Genomic DNA, 27895 nt, shown 5'->3' on the forward strand with positions numbered 1-27895 from the left:
CAATGGATCCATCAGCCTGAGGAATTGATTTCATGAATATCTAAGTTATCAGTTACTGCCCATCACTACTGTGGAACAGTTTAATTTAACTGTCCCACTACTGTGAGACAGTTACATTAAAACAGCCAGCCATCACTGGTAACTCACCCCATAGCAAATGGCCCAATTGTTTTCACATTTATTTCTACTCTCCTGCTACATATTTAGTTTGAAACATTTTTCCACTGGTTTTCACAGGGACTAATGTTTTATCTGGCAAATCCCCAAAAGAGTTGAGCAAGTATTATTTGTGCTGCCAGGATACTGTGATGGCTGAAACTGTGCAAATGAAAGACTGGCGATATCAGACACACTGACTCCTCCAAAATGCCAAAAATCCCCAGGGCCCATACATATAAACATTTTTAACAGGCTAAAAGTACTTTTGACGACTAGTTTTACTTTTACTGCTAAAAGTTCCTTAAAAGTAATACATAACCCCTAAAAGACTTTTAGCAGTGGTAAGGGGTACTCTTAAGTGCCTAAAATTACTTTTAGGCAGCAGGATGACAGCTCAACACCTCAATTTTCAGCAGAGAGGCATCCTACAACAGTATAGTGATGCTTAACTGATTGAGAGAGTTCTGCCTGCCTTTGGTGACATTCTATATGTGATAGAATTTGTGAGGAATGCACTAGGGACTCGCACTGTAGGGAATAAGATTAGATAAAAGCCATAACTTCGATACAGCAGCCAACCATCAGCTAAAACCCTTCAGGCTCATGCACTACACAGCATCTACAGATTTATTCTCTCTCTCTCTCTCTCTCTCTCTCTCTCTCTCTCTCTCTCTCTCTCTCTCTCTCTCTCTCTCTCTCTCTCTCTCTCTCTCTCTCTCTCTCTCTCTCTCTCTCTCTCTCTCTCTCTCTCTCTCTCTCTCTCATGAACATTATGATGAGACAAACATACTATATATGCTGCAGGATTCCCCATTGTCACTTAATAACCTCACCCAGACACCCATAGTCCCTTGCTAAGAGTAAGTACAGTTTAACAAATCCTTCTGAATTTATCCCAACTTAACTAACCAAGTCATCTCTCAGTTGCTTGTAGGGAGTTAGTGGAACTTAATAAAGCTAATTGCCTTCAGTCTTACTCAACCATCCCCACAGCTGCTTGCAGGGATAAGCAGAATTTTGAAAATCATTTTGCACTAAGCATAAACTAGTATGTCATCCAGTTCACCTGACAGAGCTGCCTCTCTCTTTCCTTGGCTTGGCCAAGCTGCTCCCACCATTGTTGTGTTGACATCCCCAGGACGGGTTCGAGTCTGAACGCGCCTGATGTACATAATTAAACTCATAAAATATGTCAATAGTCCAGTTCTTTTTTTATAAAAAAGTAAAATATAAATTGACATTAAATACTTTTATGTATTGTTTTGACATTCAAGTACAAAAACATAATGGTTAGGGTCTTTCTTAAGCACTAAACATAACATGTATAGTGATTTTAGATTTTACTTTTACTCCTAGCTAAAAGTGAGTTAAGAAAACTTTTATAGTTTCTTGTATACACTTTTAGCATTTACTTTTGGCTAGGGATAAATTTAAAAGTCTTTTAAGAGATTTTATGTATATGGGCCCAGGTAGGAGATATGAGCTTGCAGTGCAGTTGTCAAACCCAGATCTATACATGTGCTGTGGTTGATTGCATGAACATGCCATGAAAAAAAGAATCAAGTTGTGAAAGGATGGGTTGTATTTCCAAAGAAGAAAGCAGCAACACAGGGAAGACACGATGTAAACAGACAAGCAGCAACACAAGGCAGCTTTACACTTGGCAATTCCTAGCTGGCAATACAGCTGCGACCTGCTGCTGGCAGCATTTTGGGTCTGTGTCTGAGTCTGGAAGCTCTTCTCTCGGCAAAATCTCTGTAGCTGAGCTACAGAGATGTCAGTGCCAAAAAAACAAGGAATGATGGATGCAGATAGCAAGATTTTGAGCTGGGAGGCTGAGGTGGCATTATTAGAGCAAGTGAGGCAGCATCAACACCTATGGGACCCATAAGACATATATGCCAGGATATAAATCCTGGCACACATGAATGAAACAACCATGTTTTGATGCCAAATCTTAGTGGGACACTGGTGAAGATTATCTGTTGACATCAAATCTTTGCAGAATAATGGTGCTTATTTGTGGTGGACAGGAACTGATAACTTAGGTATTCACAGAATTGATTCCTTAGGCTGGCAGATCTGTTAGAACCAGTTCCAGAAGTGGTTCTGCAGAGAATCGTGTAGAGTGTGTGGGGCCGGTACCAGAGTCTTGGAGCTGCCAGCGCACGGTTTGAGTAGCAGAGTCTTGGAGCTGCCGGCACGCTGCTCAGACAGTTACCAGGCTGAGCCAGTTCTGGAATAGGTTCCATGGGAATTGTATAGAGAGCGCATTGTGAGTACCAAGTCTGGGACCCACCAGCGCGCTGCTCAGATGGTTACCACTAGTGTGTAGTGGTTCCAGGACTCATCTAGAATGCTGGCAGAGATTATTACAAGCTCCTCATTAAACAGACACATATTAGTTTTCCCCAGATAGCAGAGAGTATATGTAACACAATCATGTTGCTCTAAATATCATTCCACCATGTAGTATGTAGAATTCCATCCAGTTTCTACATCCTGAATAAGTTTTTTTGAAGGCTGCTTTTCCTGCTCTTGCACTTGCATGAGCTTATCAGAAGCTTTCATGCTGTGATGAAATAAACTTACAATAGTCTTTATTTTTTTCTTTTAGCTTCTGGACATCTTCAGTGTTCTTAATGGAGTCCAGAACAACTAGATTCAAAATGTGTGCAAAAGCACAGGATATGGTGAAGATTCATTTGTTTTATTGCTGCAGTCATGTTAGCAGCACTGTCAGTCACAATTGAGTGAATTTTATCTAAAATGTTCCATTTATTGTAGACAAGTCTTATCTCTTCTGCAATATCATCTGTTGTATGGAACTTAACCATACAAACAGTATCAAGCACAGCAGACTTGAGGACCCACTCTGGGAATATGTAGTGAGCTGTCACTGTGATAAATCCTTTTGCTTGTCAGGATGTCCATAATATGTCTGTTGTTAAAGCAATATGTTTACCTTTCTCCAGCTCTTGACGGACTCTCTACCTCTCTATTGTAAATAGAAGCTAAGAGAGTCCTACCTATCTCTCTGCGGCTTGGCAAGTCATATCTAGGGTTGAGTCCATTTACTAATCTCTTGAACCCCTTGTCTTCAACAAAAGATAATTGTTGTAAGTCTTCCACTATCATCCTGACAACCAGAGGCTCAAGTTCTTTCTCTTTATTCAAGCCATTCTTATAGGGCTGAGCCATAGTGATGGCCTCAATCGGTGTTGGTTGAGCAGAAATGGATGGTCTGGGGTGTTTGGCAGCAATTTCTATATCTGCATCCTCCTTGAATTCTGCATACTCAATGGGATGTCTGGAATGCAGGTGTTTCATCATGTTCAATGTACTTCCACTGTGCTTGAATTTATCTTTACACACCAAGCATACACCAACATCAGATGACATATGTTCCATGTACATTCACACTATCATTGTTTTACATGTTAGGCTTATTAAGTGAGATGTACACCTCCATTCTCTATGGTCTGATGCCACAAAGTAGGTACAAACATGATATGTGTACCTTCAGTATGCTGCCTTTGAAAAAGACTTGGTGCCTGTATAAATATTACATTATAATGTGAGAGGGGAAGGGTTGGAGTACAACGTGTAAGTAAGTTATTTTGAGTATCTGAAAAAATAGTCTTTATCTATCCAAGAGGATGATGGTCGTGGATTCCCTCTCTCTTAAGCTGTTTTAGCTCTTATGAGCAAGTCACTGGCCATGCACTATTATTTATACCCTGTCAGGACATCTACTAATCAGAGTGTTAAGAAACTATTATGTGTATGGCAGCACTAAATTGGTGCATACTATTGGCCATCATGAACTAATTATTTTCATATCATTCTTGCCATTTCTTTGAATACTGAATGAAGGGACCATGTTCATGTATCATTCCTTTACACTCCTTTTCAATCATTTGTAGATACCATCTGCAAAACTTCCTGAATAATATTCATGATTACATATTTTAAATGGTGCATAACTGTTTGTGATTTGTAATTCACGAGCATCAGCCATCAGTACTCACAAGGAACTGTTAAGGTGCAACTGGCTCCAAGACTCACAACCGATTCCAAGCATTGCTGAACGGAATCATCGCAACCGATTCTGGAACCAGTTCCCACCCAACCCTAGTGCTTATCTGTTGACATCGTGTCTCCCAGTGTCTTCCCTGAGTTGCTGCTTGTCTGTTTACATCATGTCTCCCAATGTATTCCCTGTGTTGCTGCTTTTTCTTTGGAAATACAACCTATCCTTTCACAACTTGGTTCTTCTTTCATGGCATGTTTATGCAATCAACCACAGCACATGTATAGACTTGGGTCTGACAACAGCACTGCAAACTCAGAGAAGATGCTGGGAGACATGATGTCAACAGACAATCTTCACTAGTGTCTTGCTAAGATTTGGCATCAAAACATGGCTGTTTCTTTCATATGTGCCAGGATTTATAGAGTGGTGTCATGGGACAAAAAGTAAAGAAAATTAAATTAAATAGACCAGAAACAGAAGATAACATCATTCAATAGTGATCAAGTAAAATAATTTAGTCAACATTAATTTAGAGAAATGACAACTTCTTTGAGTTGATATTTTTTTAGGATTTGTAAATAAAATTTTGTATGTATTTTTGTGATTAATGGGTATTTACAACAAGGATATTAAGGGGAGGCGCCGCCTTATACTATTAGAGGATACATTTGTATTAATTTCTTCTGGTGTATTTTTTCTTTAATAACTTTAGTAAAAGCAATAAGATTTGCAAGTTTCATCATAACAGATTAAGTGGTTCTTGCATGAAAATTATATATATATATATATATATATATATATATATATATATATATATATATATATATATATATATATATATATATATATATATATATATATATATATATATATATATATATATATATATATATATATATATATATATATATATATATATAATAAAAGAGATAGAAACAGAAATGGGAGCCCATATGTTCACTTGATTTCTATGATAATGGGGAAACCCAGATTTATGAATTACTGGTACCATTATATATATAAATAATTAAATAAATATATATATATATATATATATATATATATATATATATATATATATATATATATATATATATATATATATATATATATATATATATTAGCAATGGTGTGCAAAAAGATTCCCAAGATTGCTGTTTTATGTACTGCAAAATTCTCCCCTTTTTTTTATTTCTTGAATAAATCATATTGGCAGTGTTTGTTCAAATAGGAAAAAAAACATACAAGCAAAATGTTTACCACCCATTCGTCTTTCACCAGTTCTTTTTTTTTTTATTATGCTCAAAACTAATGGAGTCCAAAGTACAATAATTGCAGTTTTGAGATATAGCCATTCTTGTGTTTAGATACAGTTAGTATAGAAAAGTTATGATTTTTATACAATTTTATAGGATAAAAAAACAACTTTGAACTTTGATACCAACTTAGTTTTGTTTATGAGTGACATGGATAGTATCATCAAAATATTCCTTACTGGCACCTGTGTGTATTTACCTAGTTGTAACTTACAGGGTCTGAGCTACACTCATGTGGTCCATATCTACACTTGTCTAGTTTTCCTTAAAGTTGTGCACACTCATCGATACTACCTTATCACTTGGCTTGTTCTAAACTTCTGCATCTCTCTGTGGAAAATTATATTTCTTAATGTTAATTAAATGTCTTCCTTTTCTTAGTTTTTTTTTTACTATGTCCTTGTGTGGATCTGGTATTTCCTTCTTCTCTTAGCAATAGTTTCTCATTATCAATTTCTTCCATTCCATGCCACAATTTATATATCAATATTAACTCTCCCCTTTCTCTTCTTTGTTCCAATGTTGGCAGGTTCATTTCCCTTAACCTGTCTTCATATGTTAATTCTTCTATCTTCATTACCATCTTCTGTATCCTTTCTATTTTTTTCACATGTTTCTTCTTGTGGGGAGACCACACTGATTCAGCATATTCCAGCTTATCTTTCTCATTATATCTTTATCCTTGTAGTGGAATGCTCTTCCAATATTTCTCACCAATCTATATGTATCTCTGAATATCTTTTCTACATGCATCTCTGACTGTTGACTATCCTGCATTGTCATTCACAGATTTTTCTCTTCTTCTATTTTTATTATTTCTTAATTTCCCATTTTATAAGACCAATTTGGTCTCTTTTCACTTTTTCCCATTTCTATTACATGATATTTTCTCACATTAAATTCTATCTCCAATTTCTTACTCCAGTCCCAGATTTTATTCAAATCCTCTTCTAAAATTCAACTTTTTGTTGTTTCTTATGTGTCTGTAATTTTGCATCATCAGCAAACAAACTTATGTAACTCTTTACTTCTTCAGGGATATAATTTATGTATATCAGAAAAAGTATTGGTGCCACCACTGATCCTTGTGGTACTCTACTGTCTAAATTTCTCCATTTTGATTTTTACATCTTTTACTACCATTCTCATTTCTCTTCCCTTTAAGTAGCTTTTCATCCAGTTTATTATTTTTTCTATTTAATCCTCCTACATTTTCTGGCTTCTATAGTATCCTGTTGTGGGGAACGTTGTCAAAAGCTTTTTTTTTTAGATCTAAATACACACTGTCTACTCATCCATTCTTCTCCTGTGTTGTCTCAGTCACTCTTGAATAAAAACTCACCAGATTTGTTACATATGATTGCTTTTGTCTAAAGCCATAATGCTTTTTCTGATATCATGTTTTTCTAGAAATTTTGTTCACTGTTTCTTTATGACTTTTTCTCGGACCTTACATACTATACTGGTCATTGATACAGGTCTTTTTTTCCACTTTTATAAATTGGCACTATGTCTGCTCTCTTTCATTCCTTAGGTACTCTTTCAGTTGATAATGAGCACTTTATTATGTCATATACTGGTTCAGTTAATTCTTTCCTACATTATTTTAAAATGAAACCTGATACTCCATCTGGTCATGTTACTTTTCTCTCTTCCAGTTCCTCAATCAATTTATAAACTTCTGTGATTACTTTAATTTCCCACATTTGCTTCTTTGTCATATCTTGAGGTTCTTTAAATTCTGATTCTTCTGTGAAAACTTGCTGAAACTTTTGTTTAGCAATTCATTGATGTCTTTTGGATCATCATATGCTTTATTTCTATTCTTCAACAATTCTAGTTTTTCTTTTAATTTTTCAATTTATAAATCTGTAGAACAAATTTGGTTCAGCCTTACTCTTTTCAACTATATCTTTTTCATATCCTTTCTCTTCCTCTCTTATTATTTTCACATATTAATTTCTTGCTATTTTAAAGCCTTTAAATTTTTGGTTACAAATTCTTTTCACTTTTATCCATGTTTCATCTTTTACTCTTTGCTCTTGCACATCCTGCACTGAACCACACCTGTTTTCTTTTTAAGTTTGTATATTGGCACATATTTATTCATTCCTGTCTCACATAGCTCCATAAAAATGTCATACTCAACTTCCACATCATTTGTTCTTTTTGGCTTTCTCAAGTCCATTTCTTCAGAGAATCTCTTAAGATCATCTATATTTGCTTTCCTATGATTCACCCTCTTCACTGACATCATTATCAGTCACTATTTCTATCATTACATGGTCACTTTTTCCCATGGGACACACATATCTTAATTCTTTAGTTAGGTCAGTTCCTTTCATTAATATTAGGTCAGGTCTTGTTGGTTTGTCATCTCCCTATATCATGTATTTTCAGTCACCCACTGCATCATTGTGTTTTTCACAGTCATCTTCAGATATCTTTCTCCTCATGCACTCTCATTTCCTCCTAGCTCAAATGTTTCCCAATTTATTTTTTTGCAATTGAAGCTGCCAACCAACAGTACTCTTTTGTTACTTTTGATTAATTTACTCAAACACTGCATGGTACCTTCTATTATTTTTTCATACTCTTCCTAGCTCCAGGAATTTGTTTTGTGTGGTACATAGGTTATTACCATCAATATTTCTCCATTATTATCCTCCAAGTTAACAGTCACTATTTTTGCTTTTCCTTTCCTATATTTCACCTCATTTCTTGTCATTATCATTACACCACCAACTCTTTTAGCTATTTTGTCTCTTCTCCACATATTGTAGTTATTGTTAATGACAATCTGATTTTCTTCTTTTAGCTTTGTTTCTGTTAAACACACCACCTTCACCTTCAGATTTTTTTCTTTTAAATAATCTTGTAATTCCAGAGTTCTTTTTTTTTTCTTTTTTTATGTAGGAGGGACACCGGCCAGGGGCAACAAAAATCTAATAAAAAAGCCCACTGAGATCCCCATACACAGTCTGAAGTAGAAGTCAAAAATTGAAGGACAAGTGTCTTGAAACCTCCCTCTTGAAGGAATTTAATTCATAGGAAAGTGGAAATACAGAAGCAGGCAGGGAGTTTCATAGTTTACCAGAGAAAGGGATGAATGATTGAGAATACTGGTTAACTCTTGCATTTGAGAGGTGGACAGAATAGGGATGTGAGAAAGAAGAAAGTCTTGTGCAGTGAGGCTGCGGGAGGAAGGGAGGCATGCAGTTAGCAAGATCAGAAGAGTAGTTAGCATGAAAATAGTGATAGAAGATAGCTAGAGATGCAACACTGCAGCAATGAGAAAGAGACTGAAGACAGTCATTTAAATGAGAGGAGTTGATGAGAAGGAAAACTTTTGAATCCACCCTGTCTAAGTGAGTGGAACCCTCCAGACATGTGTAGCATACTCCATACATGGACGGATAAGGATAGAGTAAGCAGCTGGGGAGATGAGAAGAACTGTCAAAGATGTCTCATAATGCCTAACTTCATAGAAGCTGTTTTAACTAGAGATGAGATGAGAAGTTTCCAGTTTAGATTATAAAAAAAGGATAGACCAAGGATGTTCAGTGTAGAAGAGGGGGACAGTTGAGAGTCATTGAAGAAGAGGAGATAGTTGTCTAGAAGGTTGTCAAGTTGATAGATGGAGGAATTAAGTTTTTGAGGCATTGCACAATACCAAGTTTACTCTGCCCCAATCAGAAATTTTTAGAAAGATCAGAAATCAGGCATTCTGTAGCTTCCCTGTGTGAACTGTTGACTTGCTGAAGGGTTGGATGTCTATGAAAAGACGTGGTAAAGTGCAGGGTGGTGTCATCAGCGTAGGAGTGGATAGGGCAAGAAGTTTGGTTTAAAAGATCATTGACGAATAACAGGAAGAGAGCAGGTGACAGGACAGAACCCTGAGGAAAACCCCTGTTAATAGATTTAGAAGAACAGTGACTGTCTACCACAGCAGTAATAGAACAGTCTGAAAGGAAACTTGATATGAAGTTATAGAGAGAAGGATAGAAGCCGTAGGAGGGTAGTTTGGAAAGCAAAGCTTTGTGCCAGACTCTCAAAAATTTTTGATATTTCTAGGGCAACAGCAAAAGTTTCACCAAAATCTCTAAAAGAGGATGACCAAGACTCAGTAAGGAAAACAAGAAAATCACCAGTAGAGCAGCTTTAATGCAACCCATACTGGCAATCAGATAGAAGGTTGTGAAGTGATAGATGTTTAACAATCTTCCTGTTGAAGATAAATTAAAAAAACTTTAGATAGGCATGAAATTAAAGCAATAGGACAGTAGTTTGAGCGATTAGAACAGTCACCCTTTTTAGGAACAGGCTGAATGTAGCCAAACTTCCAGCAAGCAGGAAAGATAGATGTTGACATACAGAGTTGAAAGAATTTGACAAAGCAAGGTACAAGCATGGAGGTGCAGTTTCAGAGAACAAAAGGAGGGACCCCATCAGGTACATAAGCCTTGTGAGGGTTTAGGCCAGTGAGGGCATGAAAACATCACTGCAAATAATTTTAATAGGTAGCATGAAGTAGTCAGAGGATGGAGCAGAGGGAGGAACAAGCCCTGAATCATCCAAGGTAGAGTTTTTAGCAAAGGTTTGAGCAAAGAGTTCAGCTTTAGAGATAGATGTGATAGCAGTTGTGCCATCTGGTTGAAATAAAGGAGGGAAAGAAGAGGAAGCAAAGTTATTGGACATATTTTTGGTTAGATGCCAAAAGTCATGAAGGTAGTTAGATCTTGAAAGATTTTGATACTTTCTATTAATGTAGGAATTTTTGGCTAGTTGGAGAACAGACTCGGCATGGTTCTGGGCAGAAATATAAAGTGCATGCGATTCTGGTGATGGAAGGCTCAAATACATTTTGTGGGGCACCTCTCTATCATGTATAGCATGATAACAAGGTGTGTTAAACCAAGGTTTGGAACGTTTAGGTTGAGAAAAAGAGTGAGGAATGTACGCCTCCATGCTAGACAGTATCACCTCTGTTATGCCTTCGGCACACAGAGACAGATCTCTGTCATGGAAGCAGTAGTCATTCCAAGGAAAATCAGGAAAATACCTCCTCAAAGACAAAATGCCAGAGGCACCTCCACTTAAAAGGATTCTGAGGAGGGATTGGAGAAATAGGACAAGATACAGACATGAGATTGTGATCAGAGGAACCTAACGGAGAAGAGAAGGTAACAGCATAAGCAGGATTATAGGTTAGGAAAAGGTCAAGAATGTTGGGCATATCTCCAAGACAGTCAGGAATATGAGTAGGATGTCGCACCAATTGCTCTAGGTCATGGAGGGTAGCAAAGTTGAAGACTAGCTCACCAGTATGGTCAGTGAAGTGAGAGGAAAGCCAAAGCTGATGGTGAACAATGAAATCTCCAAGAATGGAGATCTTTGCAAAAGGGAAGGGAGTCAGAGTGTGCTCCACTTTGGAAGTTAAGTAGTCAAAGAATTTCTTATAGTCAGAGAAGTTAGGTGATAGGCATACAGCACTGATAAATTTGTTTGAGAGTGACTGTAGTTGTAGCCAGATGGTGGAAAACTCAGAAGATTCATGAGCGTGGGCACGAGAGCAGGTTAAGTCATTACGCACATAAAAACAATATCCAGCTTTGTACTGAAAATGAGGATAGAGAAAGTAGGAGGGAAAACAAATGAGGTTACTGTCAGTTGCCTCAGACACCTGTGTTTCAGTGAGGAAAAGATGAGGTTTAGTAGAGGAGAGGAGGTGTTCTGCAGATTGAAAGTTAGATCTAAGACTGAAAATGTAGCAGAACTTAATGAAGAAAAGAGTTGAGGAGGAAGTCAAGACACTCAGGGTTAATACTAAAAGAGCAGTCCGACCTGGGAAAATTTGTGGTTCCCTCCCCAGACGGGGATTCTGAAGCTAGTGTAGGAGTTGCCATGATAATTTTGAATTTTGAGTGAAAGGTGAAAGGATCAACCTATTTATTACTAACAATAAAAATCTATTTTGTGATGTTAAGACTGTTCCATCAGTGTCAGAAGAGACAGACCATAGACTGGTTCTTGCAAAAGTTGAAATAAAGAAATCCAAGGAAGGAGCAAAACACAGTAGACTAAGGTTAATAATTGAAAAATTGAAAGACCCAGAATGACATGGAATTTTCTACGAAGGTAACAGAAACAGCACAGTGTTGGAAAATGATGTAAATAATAATATAGAGGGCCTCTGGGAAGAGTTCAAAACCAAAATTTATAATATTAGCTGTGAAACCCTTGGTTTAAAGAAAATGAAAACAACAAAAAAGAAAATCACCCCATGATGGAGTGACAAGGTTAGAACAGCTGTAAAGGAGAAGATGAGAAGTTTCAGAAGGTGGATGAAAACAAGGAAAGTTCTTGATTGAGAAAATTATGTAAATGCAAGAAATCAAGCCAAAGAAGTTAAAAGGAAGAGAAAAACCGAGTTATGGGAAAAGATCGGAGAAGATTTACTACAAGATGTACGTGGAACTAAGAAGCTATAATGTAATATGGCAAAAAACTACAGAAAAGGAAATACTTCAGCGGTATATTCAGTGGCTGATAAAAATAGGCAAGAGTTACTGGTGGAGGAAGAAGTTGTTGTTGGTCGCTGGAAAGAATATTTTGAAGAGCTGCTAAATGTGGGGGAAGAAATGGAGGAGAATATTGAATTGAGAGATATAAACCAAGATGAAGATGAAACTGTAGAGGTGGAAGAAGAGATCACGGGTGAGGAAGTGAAGCAAGTGAATATGGTGATGATGAACTACCTGTAGAATTAATAAAAGCTGGTGAAACAAGGATAGTGGAGTGGATGGTGAGGTTGTATAATACTGCATATAAAGAAGAAAAGGTAATGGAAGGTTGGTAGCAAGCAGTTATCTGTACTATAAATAAGAATAAAGGTGCAAGGACAGACTGTGCAAATTACAGAGGCATATCACTACTATCACATATGGGTAAATTACATGAAAGAATTATTGAGCATAGAATCAGAAGGGTCGTCAAAGAGAAATTAAAAAAACTGTCAGTATGGTTTTAGACCTGGAAGGAGTACTACTGACCCTATCTTTGCCATGAGAATGCTGCTAGAGAAGAGCTGGGAGTGAGACAGAAGTAAATATATAGTTTTCGTTGATATAGAAAAAGCCTTTGATAGCACAAACAGAGATAAACTCTGGTATGTGCTGGAAGATGATTACTATGGGATAACCCCAAAATTAATCAAAGTGGTAAAGAGTGTTTATAAGAACTGCAGGAGTTGAGTAAAATGTGGATAGATAGAGGGAGAATGGTTTGAAGTAAGGACTGGAGTGAGACAAGGAGTACTGTAGCCATTGCTCTTCATTATATATATATGGATAAATGCTTTAGGGATGTTGCAAACCAAGCACAAGAAGAAATTTTTGCTTATGCGGATGAAATTGCTATTGTGACACTCTCTCCTGACGCACTACAGATTGCTGTGAACAAATGGCAAGGTGGAATGGCAAGAAGTGGGATGAAAATAAACACAAGGAAAACAGAAGTCATGGCAGTGGGAAGAAAATTGGAGCAGTTGTCAGTGGATTGTAATGGAGAAAGACTGACGGAGATAGAAAATTTTAATTATCTTGATATCAGCATAAATAAGAGAAATTTAAATGAGACTGAAATTAACAAAAGGACTGAAAAATATAATGCAAATATAAATGCTTTATATCCAATACTAAAAGATAAACATGTTCCTACAAAATGCAAATTAATAGTTTATAATACAATTCTTAAATCAATCCTGTTATATGGTGCTGAATGCTGGACATTAACTACAAAACTAGAATTGAAGATTCAGGCAGCCGAAATGCGAGTGCTCAGAATAATCAGGGGTGTTACAAGAAGGGACAAGATGAGAAATGTTCAAATAAGAGAAGAGTTGAGAGTGAGGCCGCTACTGGAGGATGTTGATAGAGCAAGATTGAGATGGTTTGGACATGTTATGAGAATGGAAGAAGATCGGCATGCTAAGAAATATATGGAGTGGATACCAAAAGGCAAGCAACCACAAGGGAGAACAAGGGAGAGATGGAAGCATGGTATTGAAGAGAGCCTTATTAGAAGAGGAGAGACAATGGTCGAGGTGATGGAGAACAGAGAATATGAAGACCGAGACAGATGGAGGAGTATTGTCCAGATGTCATCGAGCTGACAGGCTTATAGCCTAACTGGCATCTGGTGAGAAAGGCGAGAAAGTGAAAGGTGTGTGTGTAATTAGATGCTTGTAGTTTTGTGTGAAGAAAGAGAGTTGTCTTTAGAGGGCAGGCTGTGACTAACCCTTGTGTTGTGAGACACAAAGGGAAACGTTCAGTGAGGTCACAGCTGGGTTTAACAATAAGTTCATGGCACCCCTTGATCCATTGCTTTAGACCTCACTGGGAATAATTATCATTTTGGCAGGTGGTTACTTCCTCCTCCATATATGTTGATATACATCACATTCAGTTCTTCATTTTTACCATTTTTCTCTATTTTATTTTCATTTATTCCTTTCCCTTTATGTACCATTTCTTCACTCTGTCTCCCAAAACTCTCCAAAAATTTTTAAACTTTTCTTCTGTTCTTGATTAAATTTCCTCTTTAGCCTCTTCATACATTTCTTTAATTTTTTTCCATTCTTCTTCATTTCTGTTTTTCTTAATTTCTTTGCAATCTTCTACTTCTCTTAATTTGGATGTTCTTTCTAGTATCTCTTCAGCTGCTTGTGATTTTAGTCTTATTTTCATGGGTCTCATTTTGCCTTCCAGATAAGATCCCATTTGAATAACTTCTTCCACTTCTTCCTCAAATTTAGTGTCATCTTTATCATTTTGTTTCTTCAACAAATCCTTTACTGTTTTTTCTTTCTTCTTCATCTCTTCTCAATTTGTATTTTATGTTTTTTCTCTTTTATTCCATAAACTATAACACTCCTCTTCTTATCTGCTGCATCTCTTACCAGATCTTCATTGTTTTTCATTGCCTTCACCATTTCCTTATCTTCATTGTTTTCAGTGCCTTCACCACTTCCTTTTCTATATTTTCATATTTTTCTTTCAGTTGCTTTTTGATTATTTCCTTAAAGTCAACATTTGGTTTATCATTTTCTATTTTCCAGTTTTTCATTTCATCCATGACTTCCTCTCTCACCCTCTTCTCACTCTTCACTAGTTCTGTTTTCAAATCTTTATTTTCTTTCATCGCTTTCTCTATATTGTTTTGTAATTCTTCATTTTTCTTAATGTGTGTATGTGTTTTATTAAGAATTTTTATATTGTTTGGTGATCTGTGTCTCATTTCATGCATTAAACTGGTCATGAATTTATTGCACCTGCCCCTTAGTGACTTCTCTTGATGAATGGAATATCCTTCCTCCTTCAAGATCTAGTTCTTTCTCGAACTGATATCCTAAAAGCATGGTTTGGGATCCAGGTTGTCCTCCACATTATCTTCGAGTGCATCAACATTTTAAGTATGCAGAACAACTTTCTGAACTAATGACTTGATTAGCAATGTAATGTCTCCAAATAACTTCATTGAGTCTGCCTAATCGGATTCAAAGGATTTCTTAACTCTCTGAGCATCTTTTAGGATAGGCATCAGAAACTTTATGTATGCTTGTTTAGTTCCATCATTATACATAGAGTACAATACTTCAGATGTATAGCATCTTAAGTATTGTATTGTATTGTTCAGATGCATAGCATCTGAACAATATCAAAATGAATCTTTAATTTCAACCACTGTTTATCAAATCTTTCAACAGCTGTTGCAATGGACAACCATCATGTTTTACAAGCTTGAACAATTTTGAGTGGGTCATGACCTTCATTAATTGCATTATATAACTTATTGTAAGTTACTTGCCTTGTGGATTACCTTGAGAACCAGTTGTAGGTATCACTGATAAAAAAATTCCTAAGTTTCTAGGTAGAGCATCAGCAGCAGCAGCATAGACAGCTAGTTACAGAGAGTGACACAATCCTATCAGTATGAGACCTAGAACTCTAACCTTCAACTCCTTCTAAACGCTGTATGTTCTGTGGTGAACAATACCATCCTTCCCTCAGCCACCTGAGCCTCAGTTGTTTTCTTTGCAGGCACAAAAAGGTAGAACTGGCTTTCTAGTTACAAATAAATATTTTGTGTTGGCATAGTGTTTTTTTTGTAGGGGCATTAGCTTTTGGCTCATTCAACTTTGTGTTCAGAGGGCATTGGCAAAACTTGCAAAATGGTACACTCTCACCAATGCCTTTCTTTTTTTTAGCAATCCAATCTCTTAATGCTATATCACTTACCAAGTTCTTTCTAAACTTTTGAGTGTACTGTAATTTAAACATGATGAGTAACTAAGAAAATTTCACAGCATACCTAATGCTGATAAGGAAGCACTGTTGGTATGTAATCCTCTGTGAGAAAACAAAGACTGATCACTGCTGGGCAGTGCTGCCCTGGCAAGGGTGAGATTGAGACGCATCAAACTTCCAGTAGCCATACAAGAATAGTCCATGTAAAATAAGAGCACATTGGTACCAATGATGAACAACTGTACATATTCAACTAATTTCATGCCAAAATACATTTGTATTTTTATGACTAAAATTTATTCTCTTGTAAGATGACAAAGCAAAATCACTAGGAGATGGCTTGACAATTTTTTATACCCACCAGCTTTCCCGCTAGCTACTAGAGAGGAAATTTGAAAATCAGACCACAATTGAAAATTGCTAGATCTAGCAGAAAAATGGCTAAAATGGCAACAATGCATGCAGGGATGTGATAGTTGACAATTGTTCGAACTACTTGCCGATGTTGCCCCATTTTCATTAAGAATTTTGTTTCAACTGAGCTGGACACTTTTCCTGCACTACAAAACAATGGTTTGTTTATCATGCACACCAATTTCATCAGTGGTGGGGTGTACCCCTCACAATGTGTCTTCCCTTTCCTTTAACAAATCTTTCTCTCTTACCATTTAGCACTAGCTCCTCAAAAAGTGACTCAGTTGTTCTGTCTGGAGTAAGATCTTTCTCCTTCCTTTTCCTTCCCTTCTTGCCACCTTTTTTTACCCTCTTCTTCTTCTTAGCACCTCTTTTTTCCCCTTCTACATCCTGTTATGAAAAAAAAAAGAAAATTAATATGTGGAAGGTGTACCTATACTACTCCTTCATTTGCTTCTTTCCAAAACAATAGAGATTGCTAAATGATAAGGAGTACAGGGTGGGGGGAGAGAGAGAGAGAGAGAGAGAGAGAGAGAGAGAGAGAGAGAGAGAGAGAGAGAGAGAGAGAGAGAGAGAGAGAGAGAGAGAGAGAGAGAGAGAGAGAGAGAGAGAGAGAAACTAAAATCTCACCTCCTTCAGCTGCTGAATTTCCTGTCGCATTAAGTAATCTACTTGCTTCCGTATCTCTATCTCCACTCGTGCCCGCTGTTCTGCTTCAATCATGTCCTCTTCAGCTCTCTCTTCAGTGTTCTCCTCAGGCTGCCTCAGTGCCCACACATCTGCAACATCTTTCCACTTCATATTCCATTTACTAATATTTTTCTATAATTTTGGTGAAAAGTTACATGTTAACCCAATGCTAAAAAAAAATTCATGAAGATAGCTACAGTCAGTACCACTTGTCATGATTGCAGTGAGTTACATGTTGCCAACCTGCATGGCTATTATTTTGCCAAAATTTATTAGGAAAAAGATGCAGGGGAAAAATCATTATTATATGGCATTGCTTGAGTTCTTGCCCATTATTTTAATTGACAACAATGGCCAGTTTTTTGTTATGCATGCTTGAAGAAACATTTGCTTTCTTTTCAAGTCCCTCCGCTGTTGCCCCATTTGCACTTGTAAGTGCAATATTTCCACGTGCAGATTTCCCCTTAAGTCTAATATATGCACAAGTGAGGCTAAAATACAGCAAATCCTGCCTAAGTTGGAGCAGAATATCTCTGACATGAAATAAGTTGGACACTTTCATGCCATCAGATAAATATCACATATCTTAGATTGTCAACCAAAATATATGGGGCAGGTTGGATAGAGACCTGATATCTCAGATTGTTGTCCAAGATATACCATATTTGATGGCTCATAAGATGCATGGGCTCATAAGATGCATCCAGTTTTGGCAGACATTGAAATAAAAAAAATTAAAAAAAAAAGATAAATGAGTGGATTTAAGGTCTGAAAATGAAGTGAAGGATTTCACATGACATTTGAAGACTCTCACATGCATTGAGATCATTATTAGATCCCAATATTTTGCATTTAAAAAACTTTAATATTTGCCAATAGCCTACATACCAATCCTGTTGTGAGATGTAAACATGTACTTGGCATATGGCATTGGCATAATAAAGTTTGTTCATAAGAATGTTAAAAGATAGTGCAATTTTAATTGTATGAAAGTGTGTCTTACTTCAAGGAGTAATGGCATCACACTGTAAAGAATGCAGTGAAGCTTGCCCATATCACCAGATTTGGCGTGTAACCGACCACGTGTTTGTTTTGGTACATGCAATGCATGGTGCATGCTCACTTAGGAAAATTCTTCCTGACTGGTGTCATTCTATGTGAATTGCTGGTAAGTATGACCTATTATATATTGTTATCTCGAAAGAAAGAGTTGTTTTGTTGTGTAATACCAATCATCACTTTGTTTACATGTGTGAAGATGTCTGGGGTTTGATTTTAGAGCCTCTGTTGCCATAGACTTACCACCAACCACTGCCTCAATGCTGAACCTTGGCCTCATAAGACACAGGCTCATTTCCTGAGATTTTTTATTTTTTTATTTTTTGAGAAAAGGTGGGTCTTATGAGCCATCAAATACGGTAGTATGGGGGAAGTTGGATAGTCGGATAGACATCAGATAAGTATCAAATGAATGTACTATTCTGTAAAGCATTGCAACTTGTGTTATCCTGAGATATCCAAATGGGAGTAACAACCACTGACTGAAATGACCTTCAGTTTTAACACAATTACAAGAACAGAAGAAACTATGTTGAGGTACATGGTGTCATTGAAAGAAGTGAGTGTGGGGACATTGTGCTCAAGAAAAAAATATTCAAGATGAATACATATTTAAATATTAAACATTAAATACATAATCTAAATATAAAATATTAATTTCCCCTACATAGTGCATAGTACATAACCACCTCTGGTGTTTACAATAGTACGCTGTAATGTATTATGTGTAGGATCTATGGAGTGCATGCATGTCTACCCAGACAGAACCCACCATATGCAACAACAAAGGAAGAAGTAAGGGGATAATGGTATCAGAATGAACAAGCCAGTATGTGGGGGTAAACAAAATTGTGGTTAACTCTTATTTAAATTTAATAAGACAACATGAGAAAACAGAAAAGTACACCCTATATAATGTAATACCAACCTAAACCCTAACTCCTGATAAGTAAGCATAACACACTGAGACATGGGTTAAAAACATGGGGTGAAAGCAATACTCAGTCGGGGAAGTTCAGGGTAGTGGTGAGAAGTCCTTGGTGGAAAAGGCAGCTAAATCCAGGGAGTTTGTGAGCCACAGAATCCTAGAATGAACTGCTGTCTGAAGGAGCAGAGGCCAGCTTGTAAACTTCGGAGGTGGAAGGGAGGTATGAGGGAAAAGGACAAGGTGGCATGGAGTACTTGAGGCATGTTGACATTTTGGAAGGGTGATCAGGCAGGAGGGAGGAATGAGGTGGTGCGATGATTCGAGGAGGGCGTGACAATGCACACTGGAAACACTGCCCACTGTCTGTACAGCCTTTGTCCTGCTGTATCACACACAACTGGTGGTCTTGCTGAGTGTGAACAATAGCTCAGCATGGTTTTTTAACTATTGTTACAGCATAGTACTGATCTTTATTCATTACCCTTTTGATGCTTTATGAACTTCTATATATATGCTATCTTAATTTGGATGCAAAAAAAAAAAAAATGTTATAGGTAACTTGGAAATATTGTATTTTAATCTTTGAGGGGCCTGTCTCAGACAGGCTGATTGTATAACTAAACCCTTGTAGTGGCAACCTGACTGTACTGACATCCTGAAGAGGATTTTACTCAAACTGGCACCTTAAGTGTGAATCAATAAGTTCTGTCGCTTATTTTGTGACACTATCCACTACCATGTTTGTGATGGGATATCCGATGATCTACAGGAGCCTTAGACTTAGAGACCAGGTGGTGTACTGCAATTGGATTTATACCAGTTTGCCAACACATTTTCTTAGTATTTGGCTTTAATTTGCAACACTTAATCACTCTCACTATATCAGTCTAACTTTTGCGTGTCTCAGACATCAGGAGAAAATTGCAAGTGAAAATATTTGTACATAACTTATAACTGCAGGGGGAGGGATAAGAAGGTTACTATTGGGTGATGGTTGGTTTGGATGATCATGCAGAAGCAGGTCTTGTCACCAGTTGACATTGTGTATGGGTTGTTATCCTTGTAGTGGTGGTTTGGTGTGTTATGTAAGTATTGTACAAACATTCTGGTTATCATTGGGTCAATGCTGGTGGTCAGTGTGTTGTGCACACGGTGCGTGTTCCTAATTTGCTGAGTTGGCAGTTAATCACCATTACTGCCACAAGAAGGTGAGTGGTTTAATTAGTGTTTTTTTTTTTTTTTTTTTTCTAAACTAGTCAATATATTGTGGATTTTAGTGCTTCACGGGTGCCTTTGGAACATAACCCCATGATGAAATGGGGGTTCACTGTACATGAATTCAAGGCCATGTTAGACACCATGAGATACAAAGACAGAATAGCACGAGCACAGTTCCCCTTCCGTATGTTACAACCAGGTAGATATAACTAGCTCGCTAAATACACACACACATAGTTTTAGATCCAATGGTGCTGCCCTGCTGCAATGCTATATCACACCAGATCTGAGGACAAAACACACACAGATGCAGAGTTTTAAATACCATGGTGCTGCACTACCACAATGCTGCATCATGCTGGATGTGAGGACAAAACACAATTCTGGACCATGCAGTTGAAATAATGGGATTTTGAATGGAAGTGAAAAATTTATTTTTGATGGTGCTGAGTGGATGCCTATGCTTTTATGCATGGTAATTGCATCAATGTATTTGAGATGGAAATTGGGATCCAGCACATTGCAATATCTACACACATGTAGATGGCTATCCATAACAAACACCTGCCAAAAAGAAAATCAAAGAAAAAGCCAAAAAACAGAGCAACTGTCTTGTTTAATCATCCCCACTTAAACACCTGTTTAACTACCAGCTAACCTGGTAGGGAGCATGGCCTTGGGAGGTAAGAAGGACAGGACACATAGTGCTCAACGTCAGAAAAGTACCATGGGAGAGAAGGAAACTATGGGTGTGACAGAAACATTGGCATTGACTCAGTGCCACCAAAAATTAATTTTTCATTTCTGTTCATTATCCCATTTCGGTGGGCACTTCATGGATGCCAATGCTGCTTCCCATATGGAGGTGGTCTAGGAATACACCAACCTGGAGGAGAAGATTGGAGATCCACAGCTGTACAGCCAGAGGAAAAGACAAATTTGCTCAGGGAAGGACAAACTGTTACATAAGTGTAAGCAGGACATCCTCCAAGAAGCATACACTACGTAAAACCAATCCCTTGGGGAAACCACAAGAATGTCCCCCAACAAGACCAAAGAAACTCATGCTAAGGTCCCACACACAATAGGGTCACCAATCCATAACCTATGAACAGCCAAACCCAGAAAACAAACCTGAAGTTTTGTAAAATACGAGACCCCAAACCTTTGGTGTCTCAAACAAAAGGAACAGTTAGACAGAAGGACCTGAGTCCATCGCGACACAGGGTGTATCAGTGACTTGAATGGAAAGGTAGCAATAAACAAAAATGAGAGCCGAGCTTCACTGGCCTCCTAAACAAGTCATCTCCAAGGAATTTGAGCAAAGGAGAAGCAGAGAAATCTGGAAATCCTGACCTCTTAGGCAATGTCCTGGGTCTGCACGGTTGACAACACTGCACAAAACCTGTGCGGTGTGGACACTGGAACAGGAGTGGAGAGAGTTGGTCCAGACAAAGAGATGGTCAGAAGAAGAATCACCAGTTTTTTTACATAAAAGGGTCACTGACTAAGGGAAAAAAAATAATAAAATAAAATAAATAAATAAATAAAAATAGATAAATAAATAAATAAAAAAAGGAAAAATCCCACTGAGGTGCCATTTCCAAAATAGATGCCAGGAAAATCATCAAAAATTGAAGGATAAGTGTCTTGAAACCTCCCTCTTGAAAGAGTTCATGTCACAGGAAGGAGGAAATACAAAAGCAGGCAAGGAGTTCCAGAAATTACCAGAGAATGGGATGAATGATTGAGAATACTGGTTGACTCTTGCATTCCAGAAATTACCAGAGAATGGGATGAATGATTGAGAATATTGGTTAACTCTTGCATTAGAGAAGTGAACAGAATAGGGATGAGAGAAAGAAGAAAGTCTTGTGCAGCAAGGCTGTTGGAGGAAGGGAGGCATGCAGTTATGAAAATAGTGACAGAAGATAGCAAGAGATGCAACATAGTGGCAATGAGCAAGAGGCTGAAGACAGTCAGTTGGAGGAGAGGAGTGGATAAGATGAAAAGCTTTTATTCCATCCTGTCTAAAATAGTGGTATGAGCAGAACCCTTCCCCCCCTACATGTGAAGTATATGCTATACATGGACAGATAAGGCCACTGTATAGAATTAGCAGCTAGTGGGTGAGGAAAACTGGCAGAGACAACTCAGAATGCCTAACTTCACAGCAGCTGTTTTAACTAGAGATGATATGTGAAGTTTCCAATTTAGACTATAAGTAAATGACAGACCAAGGATGTTCAGTGTAGAAGAGGGGGATAGTTGAGTGTCACTGAAAAAGAGGGGACAGTTGTCTGGAAGGTTGTGTTGAGTTGACAGATGGAGGAATTGAGTTTTTGAGGCATTGAATAATTCTAAGTTTGCTTTGCCCCAATCAGAAATTTTTAAGAGATCAGAAATCAGGCATTTTGTGGCTTCCCTGTGTGAACTGTTTATTTCCTCAAGGGTTGGACATCTATGAAATGACATGGAAAAGTGCAGGGTGGTATCATCAGCATAGGAGTGGATTGGACAAGAAGTTTGGTTTAGAAGATCATTCATGAATAATAAGAAGAGAGTGAGTGACACGACAGAACCTTGGAGAACACCACTGTTAATTGGTTTAGGAGAATAGTGACTGTCTACCACAGCAGGAATATAACGGTCAGAAACGAAACTTGAGATGAAGTTCCAGAGAGAAGGATAAAAGCCATAGGAGGGTAGTTTGGAAAGCAAAGCTTAGTGCCAGATTCTATCAAAAGCTTTTGATATGTCTAAGGCAACAGCAAAAATATCACCAAAATCTCCAAAAGAGAATGACCAAAACTTAGTAAGGAAAGCCAGAAGATCACCAGTAGAGCAGCCTTGATGGAACCCATACTGGTGATCAGATAGAAGGTTGTGATAAATGTTTGACAAGCTTCCTGTTGAGGAGAGATTAAAAAACTTTAGATAGGCAGGAAATTAAATCAATGGAATGGTAGTTTGAGGATTAGAATGATCACCCTTTTTAGGAACAGGCTGAATGTAGGCAAACTTCTAGCAAGAAGGAAAGGTAGATGTTGACAGAAAGAGTTGAAAGAGTTTGACTAGTCAAGGTACAAGCATGGAGACACAGTTATGGAGAAAACAGGAGGGACCCCATTATGTTCACAAGCCTTCCGAGGGTTTAGGCCAGCGAGGGCATGGGCAACATCACTGAGAATGATTTTAATGGGTAGCACGAAGTAGTCAGAGGGTGGAGAAGAGGGAAGAACAAGCCCTGATTCATCCAAGGTAGAGTCTTTAGCAAAGGTATGAATGAAGAATTTAGCTTTAGAAATAGATGAGATTCAGGTTGAAATAAAGGAGGGAGAGATGTTGAAGGAAAGTTATTGGAGATGTTTCTGGCTAGGTGCCAGAACAAACTTGGCATGATTCCAGGCAGAAATATAAAGTGCATGAGATTGAGGTGATCGAAGGCTCAAGTGCTCGTTGTGGGCCACCTCTCTATCATGTATATCATGAGAACAGGGTGTGTTAAACCAAGGTTTGGAGTTTAGGTTGAGAGAAAGAGTAAGGAATGTATGCCTCCATGCCAGACACTATCACCTCTCATTTGCTCAGCACACAGAGATGGGTCTCTGACACAGAAGCAGTAGTCATTCCAAGGAAAATCAGCATAATACCTCCTCAGGTCCCCTCAATTAGCAGAAGCAAAATGGCAGAGGCACCTCTGCTTTAGAGTGACAGGATAAGATACAGATATGAGACTGTTATCGGAGGAATCCAATGGAGAAGATAGGGTAACAATATAAGCAGAAGGATTAGAGGTTAGGAAATGGTCAAGAATGTTAGGCATATCTCCAGTAAGGTCAGGAATACAAGTAGGGTGTTGCACCAGTTGCTCTTGGTTGTGGAGTATAGCGAAGTTGAAGGCTAGTTCACCAGGATGGTCAATGAAGGGAGAGGAAAGCCAAAGCTGGTGATGAACACTGAAATCTCCAAGAATGGAGCTTGCAAAAAGGAAGAGTCAGAATGTGCTCCACTTTGGAAATTAAGTAGTCAAAGAATTTCTTACAGTCAGAAGAGTTAGGTGAGGGGTATGAAAGATGAATTTAGTTTGAGAGTGACTCTGAGTTTGAGAGTGACCACCTGGCAAGGACTGCCAGGTGGTGGAAAACTCAGGAGATTCAAGAGTGTGAGCATTTGAATAGGTTAAGTCATTGTGCACATAAATGCAACATCCAGCTTTGGATTGAAAATGAGGATAGAGAAAGTAGGAGGGTACAGAAAAGGGCTACTGTCTGTTGCCTCAGATACCTGTGTTTCTGTGAGGAAAATATGAGGTTTAGTAGAGGTGAAGTGGTGTTCTAAAGATTGAAAATTAGATCTAAAACTGTGAATGTTGCAGAAGTTAATGAAGAAAAGTTGAGGGAGATGTCAAGACAGTTAGATTCAATACCAGAAGAGCAGTCCAACCTGGGAACATTATTGATAGGGACCTGGGTATCTTTTCTTGTAATCTGCTGCTAATCTCTGGCTCTGTTAGTCTGGTGATGACTCACTGCATCTTATTGTTCTCTTCAACGGTCACATCTCATCTCTCATTTATCAGGGTGGTGATAGCTTCTTGTAATCTTGGTACCTGCTTTCATGTCTATCATCTTCCTTCAATTATCCTTTCTATGTCTTACTTCCTCCTTCATTTCTTCATTCTTGTTTCATTCTTTCTACTTCTTATGTGTTTAATTTCTTCTTGGTACTTGGGTTACAACATCTATATCTTTGATTCAACTTACTGTATATTTCAGCAAATAAGATGACTTTTAGGTAAGACAGCTCCAAAATTGTGGTATAAATTTAATGGTTTTACCTGATAATGGTAGTATAAGACAACACCCAAACTACCAAACCATCTGTGGTGAAACTTAAGTCAGTGAGCACCAAACAACTGAGATGGTGGTATACCAGTACAATGAATAAAATACCTTCTTCATCTTCAAGCACAAAACTAAACCTAAAATAAAATTCCCACCAGATGCTTTTGTACATTTTCATGGAAAAGAATGGATGGATGAAGATGGTGTAAAATCATGGATAGGCAATGTGCGGTGTGATCAGTCTTCCTAAACATAAGCAAATCCTTGCCTTATGCTGCCTGTGTGTCTTGGGCTGTTGGCTGTAATCTCCTATACATCATCATCACCTACATTGTTCAGTACTGCACAGCTAATTATCTTCATCATCAATTAATCAAGTTGTAGTAACTTCACAGCCAAATGTACCAATTTACTTTTTAAATGTAAGGATGTGTCTAAAAGTGAGTTTGATTTTAAAAAGTGTTTAAGAGTGTAGAAAAGTTCATAAGAGTATGGGGAGATTTTATAAAAGCTTGAATATATAAAAATAATAAAATAAATATACACAAATTATAAAAATACTAAAAAAATACACAGTACAGTACTGTTTCCACTTAGCAGATTTTCACCTATCGCAGGAGTTTTGGAATGTAACATCGGTGATAGTTGAGGAATTATTGTAATTAAAGAAGAGGTTTATAAAATGATGAAGGAACTGGAAGAGAGAAAAGCAATAGGTCCAGATGGAGTAACAGGTTTCACTTTAAAAGAGTGCAAGAAACAATTAACTGAACCAATATATGACATAATAAAGTGCTCAATATTAACTGAAAGAGTGCTTAAGGAATGAAAGAGAGCAGAGATAGTGCCAATTTATAAAGGTGGAAAGAAAGAAGAACCACCAAACTATAGATCAATATCAATGACCAGCATAGTATGTATGATCTGTGAAAAAGTGATACAGAAACAGTGGACAGAATTTCTAGAAAAACAAGATATATTAACAGAAAAATAGCATGGCTTTAGACAAAAGTGATCATGCATAACTAATTTGATGAGCTTTTATTCAAGAGTGATGGATATAACACAGGGGAGGGATGGATGGGTAGACTTTGTGTATTTAAATCTAAAAAAAAGTTTATTATGGAAGCTAGAAAATATAGGAGGACTAAATAGAAAAATAAAAAAAACTGGATGTAACGTTACTTAAAACAGAAGAGAAGTGAGAACGGTAGTAAAATATGTAAAATCAAAATGGAGAAAAGTAGATCATGGAGTACAACAAGGATCAGTGCTGGAACCAATACTTTTCCTGATCTACATAAATGAAATGTCTGAAGGAGTAAAGAGTTACATGAGCTTGTTTGTTGATGATGCAAAATTACAAAGACAGATATGAAACAATAAAGACTGAAATTCTAAAATAGAATTTTGATAAAATCTGGAACTGGAGTAAGAAATGGAAGACAGAATTTAATGTGAAAAATTGTCATGTAATGGAAATAACAAAAAGTGAAGAGAGGCCAAAATGGACATATAAAATAGAAAATAGAGAAATAATAAAAGTACAAGAAGAGAAAGATGATTTTACTTCAGCAACCCACCGCTATTGCTGGAGAGGCTCCACATGAGATACACAAAGATCAAGGTACCGGCAGTGATGCTTTGTTCTCGGTACAGGCAAGACGTGTTTGTCTTACTGCGGCGGTTTGCCATTTTGGCATTAGTTACACGTTATCTGAATTTCAGAGCGGGTTGGCACTTATTTTACACCTTACTCACTTTGTTTACCTTACTTTATTACCCCGTGATCCTGTTGGAGCGGGAAGAGTGCCTGGTGTTCCTTTCCTGTTATCCATGAGGAGCGGGAGGACACGGTGTTGAACAAGGTGAGGTTATGCACACGTGTTACCTGTTATTCAAACTTGAAGCAGGTTCTCATTTATTCATTGTCTATTGTTTTTTACTAGTGTGTTGTGGGTGTTATACTGTGCCTTTGTCTCGGTGTTTTTCCCCGTTATCTACATTTGGGAGCGGGTGAATGTAAACAAGCGGCCATGGCGCGATTATTTCTTTGTGATTGCTGGCCCGTGGTGCAGGTTTTAAGGTTCGATTTGATTATATCCCGTTATCTGTATTAAGAGCGGGCTGAACTAAGATTATTTTGTCTGTGTTTTTTCCCGTTATCTCTCAGGAGCGGGACAGGTGACAGAGTGTACTGTTGTGAAGGAGTTTGGTTCATCAGTATGTCTTCCTCGGGGGATTCTACACCTCCAAGAAGCGGTTCTTCACATTCTTGTGGAAGCCGACTCTATTCGTCCACTAGGCATAAAAAGAGGAAGAATATCCAACAGTCTGGGGCCTCTGCTAGGGAGGATGAAGTTGCAAGTGATCGTGTGTCTAAGATGAACGCCCGACCACCAGCTAGCCAGTCTGGAGATATTTTTGATTTCCATTACCTGTTATAAGGGTGGAATATTGTCTTTAATTATCCGTTACCTGATTATAGGGCGGAGTATTGCCTATGGATATCCATTACCTGATAAGGGCGGAGTGTTGCCTATTTGAATCTGTTACCTGAATTAAGGGCGGATTGTGGACTATAAATATCCGTTACCTTGTATAAGGGCGGATTATTGGTTATATGATATCCGTTACTTGATATAAGGCGGATTATTGGCAAATATGACCATATTTGGGCACTCTCGTGAGCCGACATCGGTGCGAGATGGTTCCATCTTGTTACCCATTATTGGGGCAAGAGGAATATTGCCTTAATTACAAGCCCGGGGGCAATTGACTTCCCAAATTACTAAAGGGAAAAAATTTTATTTGGGCACTCTCGTGAGCCGACATAGGTGCGAGATGGTTCCATCTTGTTACCCATTATTGGGGCAAGAGGAATATTGCCTTACTTACAAGCCTGGGGGCATTTGACTTCC

At 37.8% G+C, this 27895-nt stretch overlaps 1 protein-coding gene across 4 annotated transcripts in view; it reads right to left on the minus strand.

The window, feature by feature from the left end:
• LOC135104959 (IQ and AAA domain-containing protein 1-like) overlaps nt 1-27895 on the minus strand; it is a 528680-nt gene that overhangs the window by 185900 nt on the left and 314885 nt on the right. For all 4 annotated transcript variants that reach the window (XM_064012787.1, XM_064012788.1, XM_064012790.1 and 1 more), the window contains 2 exons: nt 16863-17011; nt 16484-16622 (listed from right to left, as the gene is read on the minus strand). In XM_064012787.1, coding sequence (XP_063868857.1) covers nt 16484-16622; nt 16863-17011 — 288 coding nt within the window. The remainder of the gene's footprint in view (nt 1-16483; nt 16623-16862; nt 17012-27895) is intronic.

The sequence above is a fragment of the Scylla paramamosain genome, chromosome 11 (assembly GCF_035594125.1).
Source record: "Scylla paramamosain isolate STU-SP2022 chromosome 11, ASM3559412v1, whole genome shotgun sequence".
NCBI lineage: Eukaryota > Metazoa > Arthropoda > Malacostraca > Decapoda > Portunidae > Scylla > Scylla paramamosain.